At 43.5% G+C, this 18,938-nt stretch overlaps 1 protein-coding gene across 6 annotated transcripts in view; it reads left to right on the top strand.

Moving 5' to 3' along the window:
* Window positions 1-18,938, top strand: part of tnrc6c2 (trinucleotide repeat containing adaptor 6C2) — a 131,674-nt gene that overhangs the window by 96,677 nt on the left and 16,059 nt on the right. For 3 of the 6 annotated variants that reach the window (XM_051070689.1, XM_018664986.2, XM_018664985.2), the window contains 8 exons: window positions 3,355-3,765; window positions 12,425-14,899; window positions 15,978-16,181; window positions 16,967-17,133; window positions 17,259-17,336; window positions 17,634-17,691; window positions 17,792-17,934; window positions 18,192-18,338. In XM_051070689.1, coding sequence (XP_050926646.1) covers window positions 3,355-3,765; window positions 12,425-14,899; window positions 15,978-16,181; window positions 16,967-17,133; window positions 17,259-17,336; window positions 17,634-17,691; window positions 17,792-17,934; window positions 18,192-18,338 — 3,683 coding nt within the window. Of the gene's footprint in view, window positions 1-3,354; window positions 3,766-9,404; window positions 10,506-12,424; window positions 14,900-15,977; window positions 16,182-16,966; window positions 17,134-17,258; window positions 17,337-17,633; window positions 17,692-17,791; window positions 17,935-18,191; window positions 18,339-18,938 lie in introns of those variants that run through there. The other 3 variants (XM_018664988.2, XM_018664987.2, XM_018664989.2) reach the window with 2 other exon arrangements.

Raw genomic sequence — 18,938 nt, 5'->3', positions numbered from 1 at the left:
CATATTTCTGCTGTCTCATTTCCAGGCGTGTACTTTACACACATACACACACCCCCTCCCTCTCAGGAGAACATTAATACTCACTGATGCACTTGTTAAATACAGATTACACCAAAGATGGCAACACATTACCCAGCTGGATAGTGTTATAGCGGCACTTTTTTTGAAAAATGAGAGATCATTGTCGCTTTTTCGCAAACATAGAATAATGTAATTTAACAGGTTTGTGACAATATGGTTTTAAAGCCATCATGCATGTGTAGAGGAAATTAGATATGGATATATGCGACATAAGGGATTTGCAGCTTGGATACACCCTTGTTACTACAACAACACAAACACAGGCTGTATGAAGGAGGGTGTGTATGCGAAATCCTGGAGCTGAAGGAGTTGAGTGTCTTACTGTTCTTCTGGGTTCATCTGCTTCCTGTACCAAACTGGCAGCCGTGTTAAACAGTGAGCTGGCCGACTAGAATATCCTGGGCACTAAGACATCTCAGGACCTCAAGAAGTTCTTTTAGCACATTTGTGTGTGTGTGTGTGAGCAAAAAAAAAATGGAAAAAATGACCAGCTTTGTTCAAGACAGCAAACTGTTTCGGGCTGTGATTTTGTCAGAAAGAAGATACGCAAAGGTGGAGAAGGAGACTGACAAAACACACCATTTTTTAAGTAGGTCAGCTACTAAATGTTTTTGGTGGTGTTAGTATGTACACAACCACACCAAAAACCACACGGTTTGACAGTTAATTGTCATTTAAATTTCAAAAACATGCAATGTCCTTCCCTAGCAACGACGAGTATGTGCTTGTAATGTGAGTGAATTCTGTACACAAATTTTCCCAGTCGCCAGGCCTCTGTCTGAGCAATAAAGAGCATCCAGTACTGCAAACCGCATCCTGATAGTTCATGGCAATTGGGAAAAAACTACCTTAAGTCCAGGCCCTTTTTGATTTCAGGAACTAGGGTCCAAGAGCAAAAACTAGAACAAGGTCTAAAGTTTCTTTTCTCTTTAAAGGTTAACAGTTTATGTTAAAAATTGGTTGGAGTTGAACAAGATGAAAGAAATGGAAAAGAAAGCAGAGAGAGAGAGAGGCAGGGTGGAGGGCAGAGATTTGGAGGATTAGAAACTAGGAGATGGAAAGGTATGAAGACAGAAACAAGATGGGGGAGAAAAGAGACAGAAACGCAAGAGATGAGGGATCAATATGGATAAAGACCCAGAGAGAGAATAATATTGTGAGCAGGGAACACAAGACTGAAAGACAGGTAGACGGGGGGCAATAGAGAGCTACCTGGGAGGGAGCAACCTGCCGATGGAAAGACAGAGGAAAGGGGGCGTGTGATTAGAAATGGGATGGGGGAGAACGGAGAGGAAAGGGGGCAGGGCAACATGCATTGACCTCCCTGCTATCTGATTGGCCGAGGCAACGTCAGGCGGGCTGAGCTGAATTTAATCAGAGATGTGCGTCACCAGCTGCAGTTCCAAGCCAACAGCCAGTCAGATACTGCTGGAGGGGGACAGGCTTGTTCCCTCGCTCCCTCCGTCTGTCCGCATGCGTGTGATTAAAATCTCATTGGTGGAAGAGGGTGCAAACCACTGTGAAAATGTCTTTTTGTGTGAATGTTTATGCAGCGCATTTTTATATTTTCTAGAAAGATTCAGAAAGCACAAGTGTGTCTGTGATAGATGCCGGATGAAGAAGGAAGAAAAGAAAGACCTAATGTTCTGCATCCAAATACTTACAGTATGTAGCTCTCAGAGTAGAGGTGTTGTGTTTTGAATTTGTCTGGGGTAATGCAATTCAAGTTTCCTATAATTCACGATGCTTTCTGTGTGTCAGCAGGTAGGCAGCCATCTGGATTAGTGTTGTGCTCACTGAGAAGGCCTCTGTTTTTAGTCGTGCTTTTAGACAGCCTCTTGGCAGGCAAAGTGAATACCTCTGCGCTCTGAATTTACTTTAACCTCTGCTGTGGCAGCTTTTGCCTGTGTGTGCGTGTCACTTTGTGGTTAATTGCCAGCACTGCAGCACAGGACAGCTATAGGCGTAGTTCAGACTGAAGCCTTAATTAACAAATTATTTCAATCCCATTTATTTTCCGCTTTTAAAAAAGCATTCACCCATACCTGTACATGCAAAACACAGTGTCTTTCTCTGTCTCTGTCTCTTCCCTCCCTTGAGGAAAAGCAGTCTCAGCTGTTGTTTAGAATGGTTGTATCTATCTAGGGACTATAGAAAACAACATCATCAAGTATTCATCATGCATTTACCCATGGACCAAGGATCTGTAATTCATGACAGCTCTTCAGGCAACTCCCTATTGGCATTTAGTATAAAAGCATCTATTTCTGTGCAGCAGGGAACTCTCAGGTAGAATAGTGCTAGACCAGATGTACTTCACTCTTCATTCATAGGTGCATACAGCCACTAAAATCTGCCTCAGCTTCTTTATAGGTATAATTCCATGCATAGGTCAGGCAGTTTTTTTCTTCAGTCTTGTAGCACCCTGGAGAGGAGACTTTAGCCAGGCCAATCTGTTTGGTTGCTAGCTACCCAGGTCCTGCTAATAATAACACCTTTCAGGCTAACGCTCAATTAGACGGCTGGCTGGTCACTGCAACCACAGGGAAAGGGTCAGGCTAAGGCCAAACCAGCAGAGAAAGGTGTTTGTGTGCATGTGTATGTGTATATGTGTATGAAGAAAGAGCGAGAGAAGTGTGTAATGAAGAGGAAAGGAGGTGTCTTCATATGTTTATGTGTGTCTGTGTTCAGTCAGCAGAAAAAATATGACCTTTTCATAGAGCACGTCTGGGCCAATAACATATGTTCAACAACAGGCTGCATGAGGCAGTTTTCTTAAAGGGACAGTCTGCACAAATACAGTGCAGAGACAAACCCGATTAAATTAAAATTGCCTCCTGATTAGTATACGTAAAAGACAGTACACAAAAAAGGTTTATAAAGACATGCAGTCTTTATAGAAAGTCTTAAACACATTTTGAAAGTAAAACATGTCTGTGGCTCATTCTTGAAGGATTTTCCCCATTAATAGGATTATTAATTGTACTCTGTTCCATCAGACTGTAAGAACATAACTTGATAGGTTGGCTACTCCCTGTATGATTCTCACTGAATAGAGGCTGACAGATATTTCAACATCAGGACTTCCTTCAAAAAATAAGTTCAGCGACTGTGTTTTTCATCACCAGTTGTCCAGTGTCAGCACTACCCAGCCAAATAAATTCTGTTATATAAATTACTAATAGTGAGTTAACCCACACATTAATACCTTGCTACCTGCATGTGTCTTTTTGTGTGTGTATGCTTGTGTGCCTGTGTATTGTATCCATCCAGTGCCAGAGCCTGCTCCCACTAAGCCCAGTCCCGGCCCACCCCACCACCTCCACCCTGCCAGCCCCACGCTGCCCCTCTCCTCCTCCTCCTCTTCCTCCTCCTCTTCTTCTGGCAATGGCAAGCGCGCCTCCTCCAGTAGCCAGCTCCCGACTCAGACTCCCCCTCAGCAGCAGTGCCAGTTGTCCTCTGCCAGTGCTCGCTACCCGCCCAGAGAGGTGCCCCCACGCTTCCGCCAGCAGGAGCACAAGCAGCTACTGAAGAGAGGCCAGCCACTGCCTGCAGGAGCCCTGAGCGCTCTCACCCTCTCCTCCTCCTCCTCTTCCTCCTCCTCGTCTTACTCTTCTTCTTCTACGAGTACCAGCAGCACTACCCCAAACTCTGCCACGTCCACTGCGGGCAAACGCCACCCAGGTTTGTGTCAGCATAGTAAAAAAAAAAAAAAAATGTTCCTTTTACATTAGACCTTTTGGGTGGTGGCTGTGTGTAAAATTAATTAATCTTAAAACTGCATTCCGTTTGATTTTCTCTTTCACTTCAGTGCATGTTGGCTGTATTATGGCTGCATTTCTAGTGGGATTTCATTTGATGAGCTTCCTAAATCATCTGTTAAATCTAACATTCTGCTTCAGCATTAGCTGTTATTCTCACTTTGATTTACTAAAGTTTTATGAGGTGGATGTAACATGCAGAGTTGATAGATCCAATCCATCCTTTGGCTTCATTTCAGACTTTGTATTCAGTTTGCTCTGGCACAGATACAGTGATATGCAAAGCAGCACTGACAGATTTACTGCATTGTAGGATCAATAAATTATGGTGATTGTGATCATTGTAGTTTAACAGTACATCTTAACTTCTTATTAGCATAAATTAATGACAAGATACAGCTCTTAAATTATCTGTATAGGCTGACCAAATTAAAACCATAGACTTAATTCTCAGCTCTTGGTACCTGAGCTTTCCCCTTCTTCCTTTAAGTGCTCTGAAAGGATTCTGATAGATGTATGCTTGTTTCCAAAGTAGTTGAGTTATTGTTCAATTGTGGACGCTGGTGCTTGTAACACTGTCAATGATATTGCCAAATTCTTTCAAAGCCCTGTTTAGATGTTTTTATGCAAGTGTGAGAAACATCTATCATCTGTGTATCAACCTCTGCATGTTCTTTTTCTTGACTCACAGGCCATATGCACGCACACACACTCAGACCTCTGTAGCCAGTGGTAGCATTTTAATGAACTCACCGGTGGCCCCTAACATCTCTAATGCTGAACCTGCCTTAAGCTGCTCATTGTGCATTGGCTTCTGTGTATTTGTATGCAAGTAATGTGTTGATAAAGGCTGGTTATGAGTTATTTTTATTTAACACTCATTCATTATCATGTCCTAAATGCATCTTTGCATTCCTCTTAAAGGTTTTATGTGTTTTTTCTGTCTATAAAGCAATCACAAACGTCTGCCTAATGATGCACACAGACACAAAGATGGCATCACCTCACATCCTCTAACATGACACACTGTAACTTTGAAGACACAGATCCAAGGATATTTCTGTAGCACACCATGCAATGTTTTCATTTTTAGGGCTTTGAGCAAGAACTAGCATGAGCATCTGCTCACATCTTTGTCTGTTTTTTCTTTTTCCTTCTTTTCATCAATGCTCCTTTTCTGCTCTGTGCTGCCTTTCATTACTGACTCAACATTTGTTGGGAGAACACAGGGCACTCAGTAAACAAATCTGCAGCAGCTGTGGTGCATTGCTAGCTAGTCAGTAAACTACAGCCGTCTGGATCACAGAGGCAACTGGTCCTTGCATGCTCTTGTTTAGTCGATGTTGCTCTTGTACTCAGGTCTGTGCCACTAATTGCAGAATCAAACAAAAGCTTAAAGCCTGTGTCACCTGTCAGTGAATGCCTGTTTTTTGCAAGTTGTGTCTTATTAACTGGTCCATATATTAACAGTTTTATGGGGCTTTTAAAAGTTGTTCTTTTGCACTTTATTATTCAGTGAAAAATGCTGTGAATTAGCCTTTTCTTTCAGGATTTCAGGAACTAAATTTAACCATTTAGAATTGAGGTGATTTCTGTTATTCTGATTTTTTATTTCTCATTATTTGCTCAGAAACAGAAACTAACCAATTTCCTCTCTATGCTCAGCTGTGTTGTGCAGGGTTTCCTCATCTGTGGGCCAGAATCTAAATTTGGCTTCAGGCTTAACTTGCTCAAGAGAAGCAGCATTACTAAGCCTTTGGATTGAAACAAATATGTTTCTCCTTTGGGCCCCAGACAAGTTAGGATCCCCTGGTTGAGTGTATTAACCTATAATGTCATTATTATTGTCCTAGTCCGGCAGTTGTTGTCCTGTTTGGCCTTTATCTTGCCCTGGTTTTCCCAGGGGCCTCTCAGTACAACACAGCCTGTGGCAGAGTAGCCATTGGCTGGGTTTCCACCTCCTTCCCCTCTCGTTTTGTCTCGAGGGCCTCCCATCTACAGCCTGTTCTTTCCTGTCTGCTCAGCTAAGAGCCTCAAGCTAGTGGCCCTGCTGTTGCAATGATTCTGGCATACATAATTTAGAGAGTGGACACTGTAGTTAAACTCACTGCTCTGCAGTTGAAGATTTAAGCCTAAGCCCTCTTGTGTTGTTTAATCTTAAAATTGTATTTTTTGTAGTAAAAGACCTTAATAAATAATTTATTTTAAAATTAACTGTAGTTGTATCTTAAAAGTACCCATTCTAGGAGCAGTAGTTGTGTTTGTAGCAACAGTAAGGACCTAAAATGGAAATGAAGTAGAACATGAAGTAAACAAGTTTATGCATGACTTCTATTTTTGCAAGGCTACACTATTTAAAACTCAGTTTCTGAACTTACTCAACTGTGGAAACAAAGGACATGAACTGAGTTAATCATCAAGTCAGAAAAATATGTACATCACTATTATACTTAAATCCAAAAAAAAAAAAAATCAAAATCACTGTAACACGTTCATATATCACGTTATGTCCATTTGCATATACAAAGTTTCCCTCTCAGTTTAACTGTAAGCATAGGATGAACTCCGTTTTGAGGACACATTTCTGACCCCTCTGGTGAGGTTACTGTGGCCTAGAGGGATGCAATGATGTGATTGTTCCTTTGCTTAGATACTCAAGCACTTTTGCACTTCGGCACATACAAACACATGTACATAGATGTAGTGGCTGTGCAGCAGTAAGAACACTGACCTAGTTGTGTCCTCTCAGATCTGTGTCTGCCTTGGAGGCCAGCTGGCTCATAGTTCAAAGGAGAATGTATGCATGCGCGCGCGCACACACACACACACAAAGCACATACATGTTAGTTTATAAGGCAGCAGCACTGACAGCATTATTGGGTAGATGTCCTAAGGTGGTTGAATGCATTTTCTTTTGACCCATTTTTTTGGCTACCTTGCACACATTTGGCTCAGAAAACTTTGATTTCATTTAGTGGCCATATTCAATTTGTGCAAAGTGTGTTTGATGTTTAACATTCCAGCAAGCCATACCCACACGCCACCCCATCCTCAGAGTGTAAAAGGCAATCTCCTCTAGTTTCAAGGGCATTCACACCACTCCCACAAATCCTCTGCTCTCCCAACCCCATTTAATTGTCCCAAACACCAGACAGAGACCCCCCTGTCTCCTCTCCCCTCCCTCTATTGCACCCACCATCCCCGTCTCTCCAGCTGACTGGGGACCATTAAGTAGTCCGGAGCAGCCAGCAGCCGTCCAGACAGACTCCCCAGTAGCAGGTGCTGGAGTGGGGGTCTCTTAAGACTGTGGGAACTGCAGCCCAACAGCTGTTTGCTGGTCACCCAGACAGAGCATGTAGCCAGAAGGCACTCTGCTGGGTGCTGTTAAATGCTTGGCCCTTTCATTTGAGCTCTTTTGATGTGCAGGTAAAGCAGTTGGGTTTTTGAGCATATCTTATTAATGTTAAGTGGCTGGTGTGGAGGTGTGGCTTTCAATAAGAAATTGTTCTGTTGAGTGAGGCAGAAACTATGGCGTTTGAAATATGGGATGGTGTTTTTTTTTTTTTTTTAAAGCATTATGTTCTTGAAGTAACATTTCATGAGAATGCAGGTCTACATCTTCAAACACAGTATCTTTAAGATGTAAATACAACTACCACTTAGATCTTGGTTAGTTGTGTGATTTAAAATCATCAGATAATCAAGATTACTTGGCTTTAATGAAGGCAGCAAGGTGTAGATTGCCCCATGCGCTCAGGCAATGACACACACATGCGCGCACAAGTGAGAGAACCCCCGAGTGGCTTCATTAATCCAGGCTCTGTCAGGGAAACCAGAGAAGCACCATGGCCTCGATCTTTTATTTTCTCTCTTCCCTCAGCAGAGGTAAACAGACATGAGTGATGAGCTTTGTAAACCCTCCTGTGACCATTCCCTCAGTCTTTCTTTTTTCTCCCTGCTTCCGGGAAAAACAAGTACATGCCGTCTTTGATGCAAGTGGGCGTAAAGCTCCCCTCAAAGAGAGATGGAGAGGGTCTATTTGGGGACAAAAGACTACTAAACGTGCCCTCCTGCTCTGGTTCTGGTATTATGTCACTCCACAGTTTGCTCTGAGAAAACTGAGATTAGGCCGTGGCCCACAGTCAAACTTAAGAATCCATTTATTGCCGCACCATCTCTCTTATTCTGTTCATGTTTCTTTCTCACCGTCTCCCTTTCTTTTCCCTTGTCATTGCAAGTGCCAGCCCCTCCCCCCAGACTTTCCTCCATCTCTCTGTACCACCCTCTCCTTCTCTTTTTCTGTCACCCTGCCTCTCATTTCATTCAAAGGGGAGGGGAGGTATTTAATTCTTGGCTACCTGCCCATTTCTATGATGGCAGCTCTCCTCATTATCAGCGCATCTCTTGCTTATTTCTGCTTCAACTCTGGCAAGCTGGCTTGTGTTGATGCTTTAATTTAAATTCTTCAGCATAAGCACTGTTGGTGCACTCATTATTAGGAAATAGTTAGTACTATTTAGTCGTAGTGCAGGTTCTGTGCAGAAAACTGCTTGCGCTGGCTTGTATGTACATGCACACAAAAAAGCTGCCCTGTTCCCTGTTCATCAGGGGAGCCATCGGAGCCCCCCCCTTTTTTTATTTTTGACCCTTTTTATTCACAAAGCATAATCAGAGACTGCCCTCCTAATTGTGACCAGAATGAAAGCAACAACGCATTACTGACACATGAATGCAAACGGTAGATGGAAATAATTGTCCCCTTTTCTTTGTTTTTCATGTTCAGCCTGCGTTCATCCCCCTACTCCTGCCAAATCACTGCTTTGCCAAGAATCCGCAAGACCTTTCTGTTGGAATGTCTGTAGAGGTAGTTGAAAGGGGAACAATCAAGGCATGTCAAAGTGAAAGGAAAAGAGTCTGTTCTGCATTAGTCTACACTTGCACACGTACATATTTACCTGGATAGACACAATAGGATTAACACCTGTATAGTAGAATTTAATTCAGTACAATAACCCTGTGATAAACGCTCCTTTTGTGGAGATTATAATCTTTCATTTTTGTCGAGGCAGATACCTACATTTGCTATTTATATTGCACATATTTACACAAATGCCTGCACACACTGCACAGTGCACAGTTCTGAGATATAGCTCAGTAACCCAGTGGCAGTGATGTGTTGGTACTGTGAAGATTTTGTGGTTTGACTAGGTAGTTTGTTGCAGACACACTAAGAGGATGTGTGTTGTTTTCCCTTCCTTGCATGGATCTGTGTAAGCACTCTGGGAAGTGGCACTCTGTCTCTCTCTCTTTGACTGACCCCTTTTTTCTACTGAAGGCAGTGCACACTCTGTTTTCTTTCCCTTTTGTTTTAGCAGGGGTTTTTTGATTTGAAATTTGGTTTGTTCACAGTGCCTGTAACAGGAGTGATAAAAAACATGACTGCCTTCCAGGCATTTATTAACTTACCATGTAACCAGTTTTTATGCTCCTAAGTAACAGAATGTGTAAATGTGACTGAGACAGATATACCTGGTGGGTGAGGGGTGGGGGGGGAACAAGGCAGAAAGAAAGTATCATCATTGGCTTTTTATGATGCCATCATGTTTTTCCGCCCTGCGTTTAAAACACAAAACACCTACAAGTCACTGAGAGCTTGAATTGATAACTAAAAAGATCAGCTGTCTGGGTTTTTTTTCAGTCTTGTTTACAATTTGACTGGGTGGCAAGCAGGCATATTTCAAATCAATAGATCTGAAAAGGTGCCAAATCAGCCTTTCATGAACCACTTCACTCATTCAACTGTAGTGGAATTCAAACCTCATTCAGAGTTTCAAGTAGGGATGTTTGATACCTAAACACCTCAATTTGGATAAATTTAAGATGTTTTTGTAATTAAGATAAATGTAAAAACAGGGCATTCTCCTTCACAGCAGCACTATTCCCCCATGTCAGAACACAAAAGAGGAATTAATCAAACTGGAACTGATGACCCATTTGTTCAACGAATACAGTTGATTGATTATTGTAACATCTCTAGCATTCACTACTGTCCTATATACAAACGTGTATCTCATCCTTAAGTATGTAAAGACACAGATATACTGGGGTTAACTTCTGTGTCCCTTGAATATCTTCCTTAATTCCACCATTCTTACTGTCCAATTAAACACTTTCTAATCAAAGGCTCACACATGGCTTGTTTTTAAGTTTGAAGAACAACTTCTACCTTTTGTCAAAAAGATTTGGCACTGGTATAGCAGCTATGAGGGATTGTTTTTTTTGTGATGTTTTAGTAGTTTATTTTTATATGTGTGCAACTGATTGCAAACTGACTGCAAACTAGTGTTGGTGTTTGTGTGTGTGTGCCATCAGTCTGACAACCCTGTGCGATAAGGCTGCCTGGGGAGAGGAGATAAGTGTGTTGAGGTGAAAATTGCATTCACAGCCACTCTGTGGTGTGTTGCGCAGTATCTTAAAGCCACATATCGGCTAGTATTTGGATATGTGGTGTGTGTGTCCTCACACACCTGAAACAAATGGACTTTTCCCTCATGTGACTAGACTGTTTTGACCACTGGGTCTTTATCTCATGATGGATAACTTCTAGCTATTATTGAAATCACTGAAACAATCTGATGGAAACTAATGGCAGAGTAATAGAAGGTACGGTAGCTTAATTGCTAAACAAGGCAAATATTTTACGAACACAGCCTGGGTCTTTATAATTAAAGGTTAGTGAGTCACACTTACTGTAGCTGCTCAGGAGGGTAGCCAGAAACATTTATTGTCCATTAGGCTTCTAATGCTTGTTGAAAATGGCTCTTTGTGATGTATATGGTCTGTAATTAGACTTTGTTTATATTAAATGTAGTTAATGCTGTAGCCTCCTTGAAAACTTATTGGTGTTTATATTTTCATAAAAGATATTATGTTTGCATTACAATACACAGTACTGTATATGCAGTAACATGTCTACTGTTTTACCACTAAAACAACTACTTTTGCTTAATGTTGGAAAACAACCCAGCTTGTACACATTTTGACTGTTTCATATTTCGCTTTAGTTTTCCTTTCCTCTCCAGAACTAACTGAATGAATTTCTTCTTCATATGCTTGGTTGGCCTTATGTGCTGGTGATATTTGTAGCAGTAGTTCTCTTTGGTTTTTTGGCCCATTACATGTGGTCTGCCTAGTGGTTAGGATGTTTGCATGCTCGATCGATAGCCTCCCTGCTCTCACCCACTAGCATTAATAAGATCATTGATTAGCTGCCTCCCACTGATTGATTACCCCTTTACAGCATCGACTCAGTCTATTATTAGTTCCCCCTCTGATGGGATGCTTTTGTGCCTAATGAAATTGCTTGTGGGCGATACAATGTTGATTAGAGAATTGTTGGAAAAGCCTTGTTTTTTGTAGAATGGTACTGAATTTGTGGATCATACTTAAAGTCTGCAAGTAGTAGAACAATATTTTCATGCAGTCCTTAGTTTTCTAGATTGAGATAAAAGCTGATGTTGTATACACAATCAAATATACACACACATACATATACAGTATTAAATATATGCACATAGAGAGAATCCAGTAGACACACACATATTCACATAAGCATGGAGGAAATGTTTTGTGGTTTCTTAGTGCAGTGCAGTTGAAGGAGGGGTAGGCCCGGCGGAGCGTAGGGAGTGATGGATGAGAAGCCGTCCTGGTTTCATTCCAATAAATGAGCGGCGTTCCACTTGGGCTTCCCTTCACAGCCCCAGCCAGTGAAGCCACGATGGAGACGGATGGGCCTCTCACTGCTGGGAGTTAGAGGAGAGCAGAGGGGAGAGAGGGAAAAATTAAAGGGTGAGGAAAGAGGTGGGGGCAGATAGGGAGAGAGGAGATGTGAACAGAGAGAGAGATGGGGGAGGAGGCAGGAGATAGTTATAATAATAGATAAGGGCACCTAGAGAGTGACAAGGAAGTAGGGGGCAAAACAAGACAGTGAAAGTAAGGGAAATGAGTTGGAAAGAGAAATGGAAAAGGAAGTTAAGTGAAAAGAAAATTCAAAAGAGAGGAAGAAAGAAGGGCTGGTAAAGGAAAGAACACGATGACTCCCTCTCCCTGTTCCTGTTTGGCTGACTGCACAAGGGAAAGGATATATGGATATGCCACAGCTGAAATGACATGTAGTACGCTTGGCTGTGCATTCTGATTATGTGTTGAATTGTGGAATGTACAAGTGTGACCATCTCATCCTGCCAAGTCTGATAGCTAGTATTAACCAACCAAGAGGATAAAATTGGTCTGTGGGACTAACAGGGGCTGTATTACATGATGTGGTCTAACCTTAAGTATTTTTTCCTTTCTCCTCCCCACCCCCTTGTTTCTACCCTGTTTTGTTTTCTCTTTTTTTACCCTTTGTCTCTACTTCTATTCATCTTTTCTTTATTTCTTGCATTCCTGCATCTTCTGTCACTGAAATCCTCTTTTGTTTCTTTCTGACTCACTCATCATCTCCATCTACTCTCTGTGTTATATACCTCTGTTCCCCTTTGTCTCAACCTCACTTCCCTCTCCTCCTTCCTTTCTCTCTGTAGACATATCCCTCCAGAGTGGCCCTTGTGCCCAGTATGAGACCTCTCATTGGGGAGTTTCTTTGCCAGTTGACAGCTCCTCCAGTGCCAACAGCTGGGACAAAGTGATTATTGACGGAAGTGACACAGAAGCTTGGCCCTCCATCAGCCGCAGTAGTGACCCCAGCCACCCTGCAGCACCAGAATGCCCCTTGGGTTCAGCTAGCTCTAACCCGGACACCAGTGCTGTCACTACCACCAGTAGTAGTAGTTTTCTGAGTATGGCCACAGGTGCCGCAGGCCAACAGGCCCACTACTCCTCTCTCAAAGCTAACAATAACATGATGACGGGACCTGGGTCAGCCAATACACTAGCTGGTAATAGAGGCTGGGGCTCAGATGGAAAACAAGATGGTATAAATGGTGGTCGAGTAGGAGGGCCCAATAACTGGGGCTCTCCCAATTTTAACTTGAACCTCAATCCCAATGCCAACCCATCAGCCTGGCCTGTTCTTGGCCATGAAGGTGGTGGAGGTGGTGGTATTGGCCCAAATGGGGTGTCCAACTCCTCATCTCTCCCACCAGGTATTAATGGCAATGGAAACATGGGAAATGGGAAGCTAGGAGGTGCAGATAATGGTGGAGGAGGTTGGGTTGGCATGATAAGTGCTAACGAAAATGATCAACAACACCCTTCAACCAACACAAGCTTGTCCTTCAATATGGAACCTGCTAACCTTAACACTGATGGACCAAACCACACTAAGCAACAGCAGCAAGCTCAGGAGCCTATGAGCCCTATCCATGGGTTAACTGGCTGGGGAGGCCAATCACCCACTGAATCATCCCAGCTCAATGGGGACACAACAGGCAGCTCTGTATGGGGTGGTGGGGAAACAAAGGCAGCTGACTCCCCCAAGGACTCAGGCTGGGACTCAACTCCTTCTGGAGGCCTTTCTGCTTGGGGCCGCCAAGGCAGTGGTGGAGGGAGTAGTGGAAGTGGTGGCTGGGGTGACTGGGGAAAATCCTCTGGGGGTGGAGATGGACCTAAAGGCTGGGACTCAGTAGATGCTGGTAGTTCTGGTTCAGGCCAAGAACAGCAACTTAGCTCATGGGGCCAGCAGCCTGAAACAGCCCCAGCAAGTGAGGGCAGTGGGGACAGCAGTGAGGGTCGATCCCATTGCAGAGACAGGTCCTCCAGCATGGAATTTGCTCCTCTGCTACCCCGCCAGGACCTGGACCCTAGGGTGCTGAGCAACTCTGGTTGGGGACAGACCCCGATTCGACAGCACACTGTATGGGAGATGGAAGAAGCCAGCTCTGATGATGGGAAGAGCAGCAGCAGCTCAGACACCATAGGGGGCTCCAGCTCTAATGGTGGACCCTCATCCACCAATGGAGGTACCATCAACCCTAACATTGGCTCCAATCAGAGACCTGGGTCTGGAGGAAAAAGTGACAGTGAAGGATCATCATCCTCAAGCTGGGGAGCCCCTCCACCTCAGCCAATCCAGACTGGATCAGGGTGGGGAGATCCCCAACAGTCACTCAGCAAAGCCCCGAATGGCACTACCAGTGGCTGGGGAGACCCTTTGCCTACCAATGGTCCTAAAGGTGGGGGCACACCATCCTGGGGTTCTGAGGACAAGTCACCCAGCTGGGATGATGGCCTAACAAAAAGTCAGCCCACTAGCTGGGGAGAAGGCCCCAAAAGCGCCCATGGCTGGGGCAACAGCAATGGGGGCTCCAATGGCTCCAGCACAGGAGACTGGGGAGAAGCAGAGGTCAAGAACAATGGGTCCTCCAGCAGCATGTGGGAAGGAGAAGGAGGGAATGCAGGAAGTGGTGGATGGAAGGAAAGCCCCAGAGGTGGAAATAGAGGAGGAGGCTGGGGTAAGCCTACCCCTGCTGTGAATAATAGCAGCTGGGGGGAGACCTCACGTGCCAATGGCCCAGTGCAGGGAGGCTGGGGCTCTTCCAAGCCCCAAGAAAGCAGCAGCAGCAGCACTGGCAGTGGAGGAGGCGGCAGTATTGGTTCCTGGGGTGGTCCTGGTTCTGTGAAACAGAGCAGCTCTGGCTGGGGCAATGTCAGCAAACAGGACCAGGGCATGGAGCCCACGGGCTGGGAAGAGCCCTCCCCTCCCTCCATCCGTAGGAAAATGGAGATTGATGATGGAACATCTACATGGGGTGATCCCAGCGCCTACAACAAGACTGTCAACATGTGGGATCGCAACAATCCCAGTAGTAACCCAGGCAATAGCGGCCCACCTCCCAGTAAGAATGGTGGAATGATTATACCCAACAACAACAACAACAATCACTCTGTCGGCCCTGGGAACAACAATCACCATCATGCTCACCACATGCACCACCATCCCCATCATGGCCAGCCCCCAACACACCTGCAACACCATGGAAACAACAATGGGTCACCCAACAATGCTGCCACACATCCAGGTGCTGGTCCTCAGGGTAGACCCCCCCTCGCCAACCCAGGTAATAATATTTAATATTCTGAGAAAGCATGAAGACTGGAATATTTAGAAATGCAGTATGTATGTATCAAATATATGTTAAAAAAAAAAATCACATTTCATAAGTATGTTTGAGATGGTACTAATGACATGGCATGGCATTAATGAACCAATTTAAATATTTAGATAGAGAGTTGTTTTCACTCATTGTCACATAAAGTAACTAAATAACTAATAAAAAGCATTGTTGGCAACGATGATTGTTCTATTCAAAAATTATGTATTAAAAGAATTCTCTGTGATTATTAAGCAGATAGTCTCAGAGGTATTGAGGGCCTCTTAATGATCATGCATGCAGACTTTGTACACTAAGCTCAAATTTGCACTGCAGCCAGTTCAAAAAGGTCTTTGTAAAGACAAAAGCCATGCATATAGACATGGAAAAGCTTTAATACTTAACACTCTCCTCTCCTTTTGATTGTGAATGAGACCATTGCCCTCTGCTGTTTCCCTTTTACATTGCACCTATCAAAGAGCATCATGACCATCTTAAGACACACATTTATGCCTAAGCAGGCATCTTTACTGAAGCTAGTATAGATAAAGGGAGAAGAGACGGTGTGGAAGAGCTTGCACCAGCTGGCCTGAGCTGCTGCTTTCATCCATCTCTGACAGATTCATACACACATGTACCACCTGATGAGCCAGACTGAGCTGGTCAAGGACCTGCTGCTGTCAGGAGGAGGCCTCTATATATAGACAACATGGCACTGTCTCAACTGACAAGCTCACTGTTAGTCTTTCTCATTAATATGTCACAATAGCTCATCATGATGGCCTGAAAAGACGGCATGAGAAAAAGTGACAACATTTCAGTCTCTAGTACTGAAGTAGTTTTCAGCTGCTTTGATTATCATACTATAATTTGAGGTAAAAGGCAGTTAAAGATCTGAATTGTACATGGATATAAAGCAGATTTCAGTGCTTTTTGAAACCAGGGGTTTTTAGATCTTAAAATCAAACTTTTGCAAGTAGATAAAAATTTTATTGCAGTGAGAGTTACTTAATCATTTTTTTCTTATTTATACTCTTTCTTCCAGGTTGGGGAGAGCTTCCCAGTGTTCAGCCCAAGTCGGAGCCTGCTTGGGGAGAGCCAGCAGCTCCAACATCAACTGTGGACAATGGCACCTCTGCCTGGGGCAAACCCCCAGGGGGAGTAGGAGGGTGGGGAGATGGCAGCCACGAGCCCTCTGGACCCTATGGCAGGGCCAACGGACCCCCAGGTTCTGCACCCTGCAAGCCAGGTGATGCCCGCAGATGATGATAATTGCTGACGCAGTGATGCATGATGTCAACCATAAGAAAACAACATGGCCTGGAGCGCTGTAGCAAGATGCGACAATATGTTCGGTGCCATCGGTTGATGATGACACTCCCGGGCACACAACCCCTTCTGACTGCTAAACTCGCATAGTATAACCATACAGAGCCATACATAACAGATTATTATGCTTTTATATGTGGTGGTGTACAAGAAAATTCCACAGAGTCTATACAATACCACACATTGTAAGCTGCACAAATGTCTCCTAATAATTTGTTTATGGTACAGACTGCATGGCATTTGGAAGATTATATCATTGTAAAGTAGCTTTTCTGCATCTGTCTGTCAGCATGAACATTACAGTAGACAGATTGTGTCCAGTGGTACCACACTCCTCTGTAAAAGCCCAACCGATAGTAACTCTCAGTATGTTTGCTCTTTAGTTCTGAAGGTTTTCGATAGTGCTAGTCTGTTGCTGGGATTAAAGCAATTCCACGCCTCAGTAGGTCTTGGTTATTTGTGCTGTTGGTTTGAAATGTTGGAAATGGTAGATGGGAGGTGTAGGCGCAGGGGGAATGCAGAGTGTCAAATGGCAACAGTGGCACCAAGTGGTCATCTTGAAAATTACCTGCTGCTCATCCTCTAAAATGGCTTGTGTATTCTTAGTGTGTATTTAGGATACTCCACACATACTAAAACACTGACAGATGATCAGCTAAATATGCTATTATTGTTTTCTCACAGTGTTTGATGTCTCCTTTTCAGGCCCCAAACCTATGCAAGATAGCTGGGGAAGTGGAGGAGAGGAGATTGGCATGTCCACTGGCCAGTGGGACACAGAGGATGGGGACATGTGGAACAGCCCCACCTCCCAGGAGAGCAGCTCCTCGTGCAACTCTTGGGGCAATGGACCCAAGAAAGGCCCAAGCAAGGTCAGAAAACACACTTGACTGTAGTCATAAATATACTGATAGATGTTAATGGTGGCAGTTGTTGTCATTTGAAGGAATTATATTGTTGGTAAAATGAGTTTTTTAACTTGCTTGTGTGTTGACAGGGGAAGATGGGCCACAAGCCAGATGAGGCCTGGGTCATGAACCGTCTCATCAAACAGCTCACTGACATGGGCTTTCCGGTATGGGGGCAAAATATTTAGTATGATAAATATAATAAATACTTCTCTAAATAAATATTTAGAGAAGTTATGACATTGACACATAGCACTGACCAGCTTTCTCTCAAGTAGAAGAATCTTTTGTTACAGAGAAGAAACACCTGAAGATATACACAATAATTTAAGAGAGAAACAAAACATCAAATAAGAAATGCAGTCATCCTAACTTGAGAGAACTGCTCAGTTGTGGGCAAATTTTTTTTAACCTTCCAATTAACTCATGATCACTGAGAAGCACCTGTTATTCATGTGTTATAGAGAGACCCTGCTGAGGAGGCTCTGAAGAGCAACAACATGAACCTTGACCAGGCCATGAGTAAGTTCACCATCATATTTGTGTAGTGTGTATGTCATGCGGTATATTTCCGCATATATGTCTAGATTTCATAATAACCCATCCTCCTCTTTGTTCCCAGGCGCCCTGTTGGAGAAGAAGACGGACCTGGACAAGCGGGGCATGGGCATGTCTGACTACAGCAACGGCATGAACAAGCCCCTGGTGTGTCGGCCCTCTGCACTCTCCAAAGACCCCTCTGATCGCACCACCTTTCTTGACAAGGTAAAAAAAAAAAAAAAATGAGCAACTGATCATTTGAGGAGCTGTTTTTTTCTCTTTTTACATTGTAATTATTTTGATGTTTGTTTCAAGTAAAGGTTGAAATGAGTTGTTATTCCTGTGGTCAGTACAAATCTTGGCATAAAATCTGACTTCATATACTTATATATTTGTTTGTAATGTGTGAATTGTAATTGTTAATGCTTTCTTATCTTCTTATCTGTATTCCCCCACTAAACATTTGTTTTGCTCTGATCCAGGATGGTGTTCTGTCAGATGACGCCCCCCCATCACCGTTTCTGCCTTCCCCCAGCCTGAAGCTCCCCCTGGCCAACAGTAGCCTTCCTGGGCAGGGTCTGGGACAGGGCAACCCGGGGCTGACCATGCAAAACTTGAACAACAGACAGGTAACAACAGTGAGCATGCACAGTTGTACCACTCAATGCCACAGAACCTGAACTTGATTTGAAAAATATAACATGTAACAATGTTACACAGTTCAAATAATAAACCTGCAGCAAAAACTACCTTTTTGAAGCTTGTAATGTTGAGTACATTTGAGCATCTTCTTTATTAACAACCAAATCTACTGACAGCAAAACCTTATTCAGTGCAAAACATTATTATCAACAGTCTGTTTATCACACTGCAACTTCATAACCATCATTTTAAAATGTAATGGTTTGTGCAGAATTTAAGTGTATATGATGCGGCTGTGGCACATAAAATGAATTTGTTTTACACTCACTCACTCTATCCGCATGCGCTTCCAAATCTCTTCTTTTATATTGTTCACTTATGTGTGTATGACCTTGCCTGAAGTGCCCATTGAAATCAGATAGTTATGCTCTATCAAATATCACCCCCAGAGGCAGCCATGGCCCAGAAAAACTACAGTATGTCCTTGAAGCCCAAACAAAGGCACTGTAAGCGGGCTTTTTTGTTTTGCTTGCACTGAATTGAAAGACCTCTTCCAGCAACGTGGAATGTGGATGAAGCTGTATTTT

This window comes from Lates calcarifer, linkage group LG5 (assembly GCF_001640805.2).
Source record: "Lates calcarifer isolate ASB-BC8 linkage group LG5, TLL_Latcal_v3, whole genome shotgun sequence".
Lineage (NCBI taxonomy): Eukaryota > Metazoa > Chordata > Actinopteri > Centropomidae > Lates > Lates calcarifer.
This window is presented reverse-complemented; position numbering and strand designations above follow the sequence as displayed.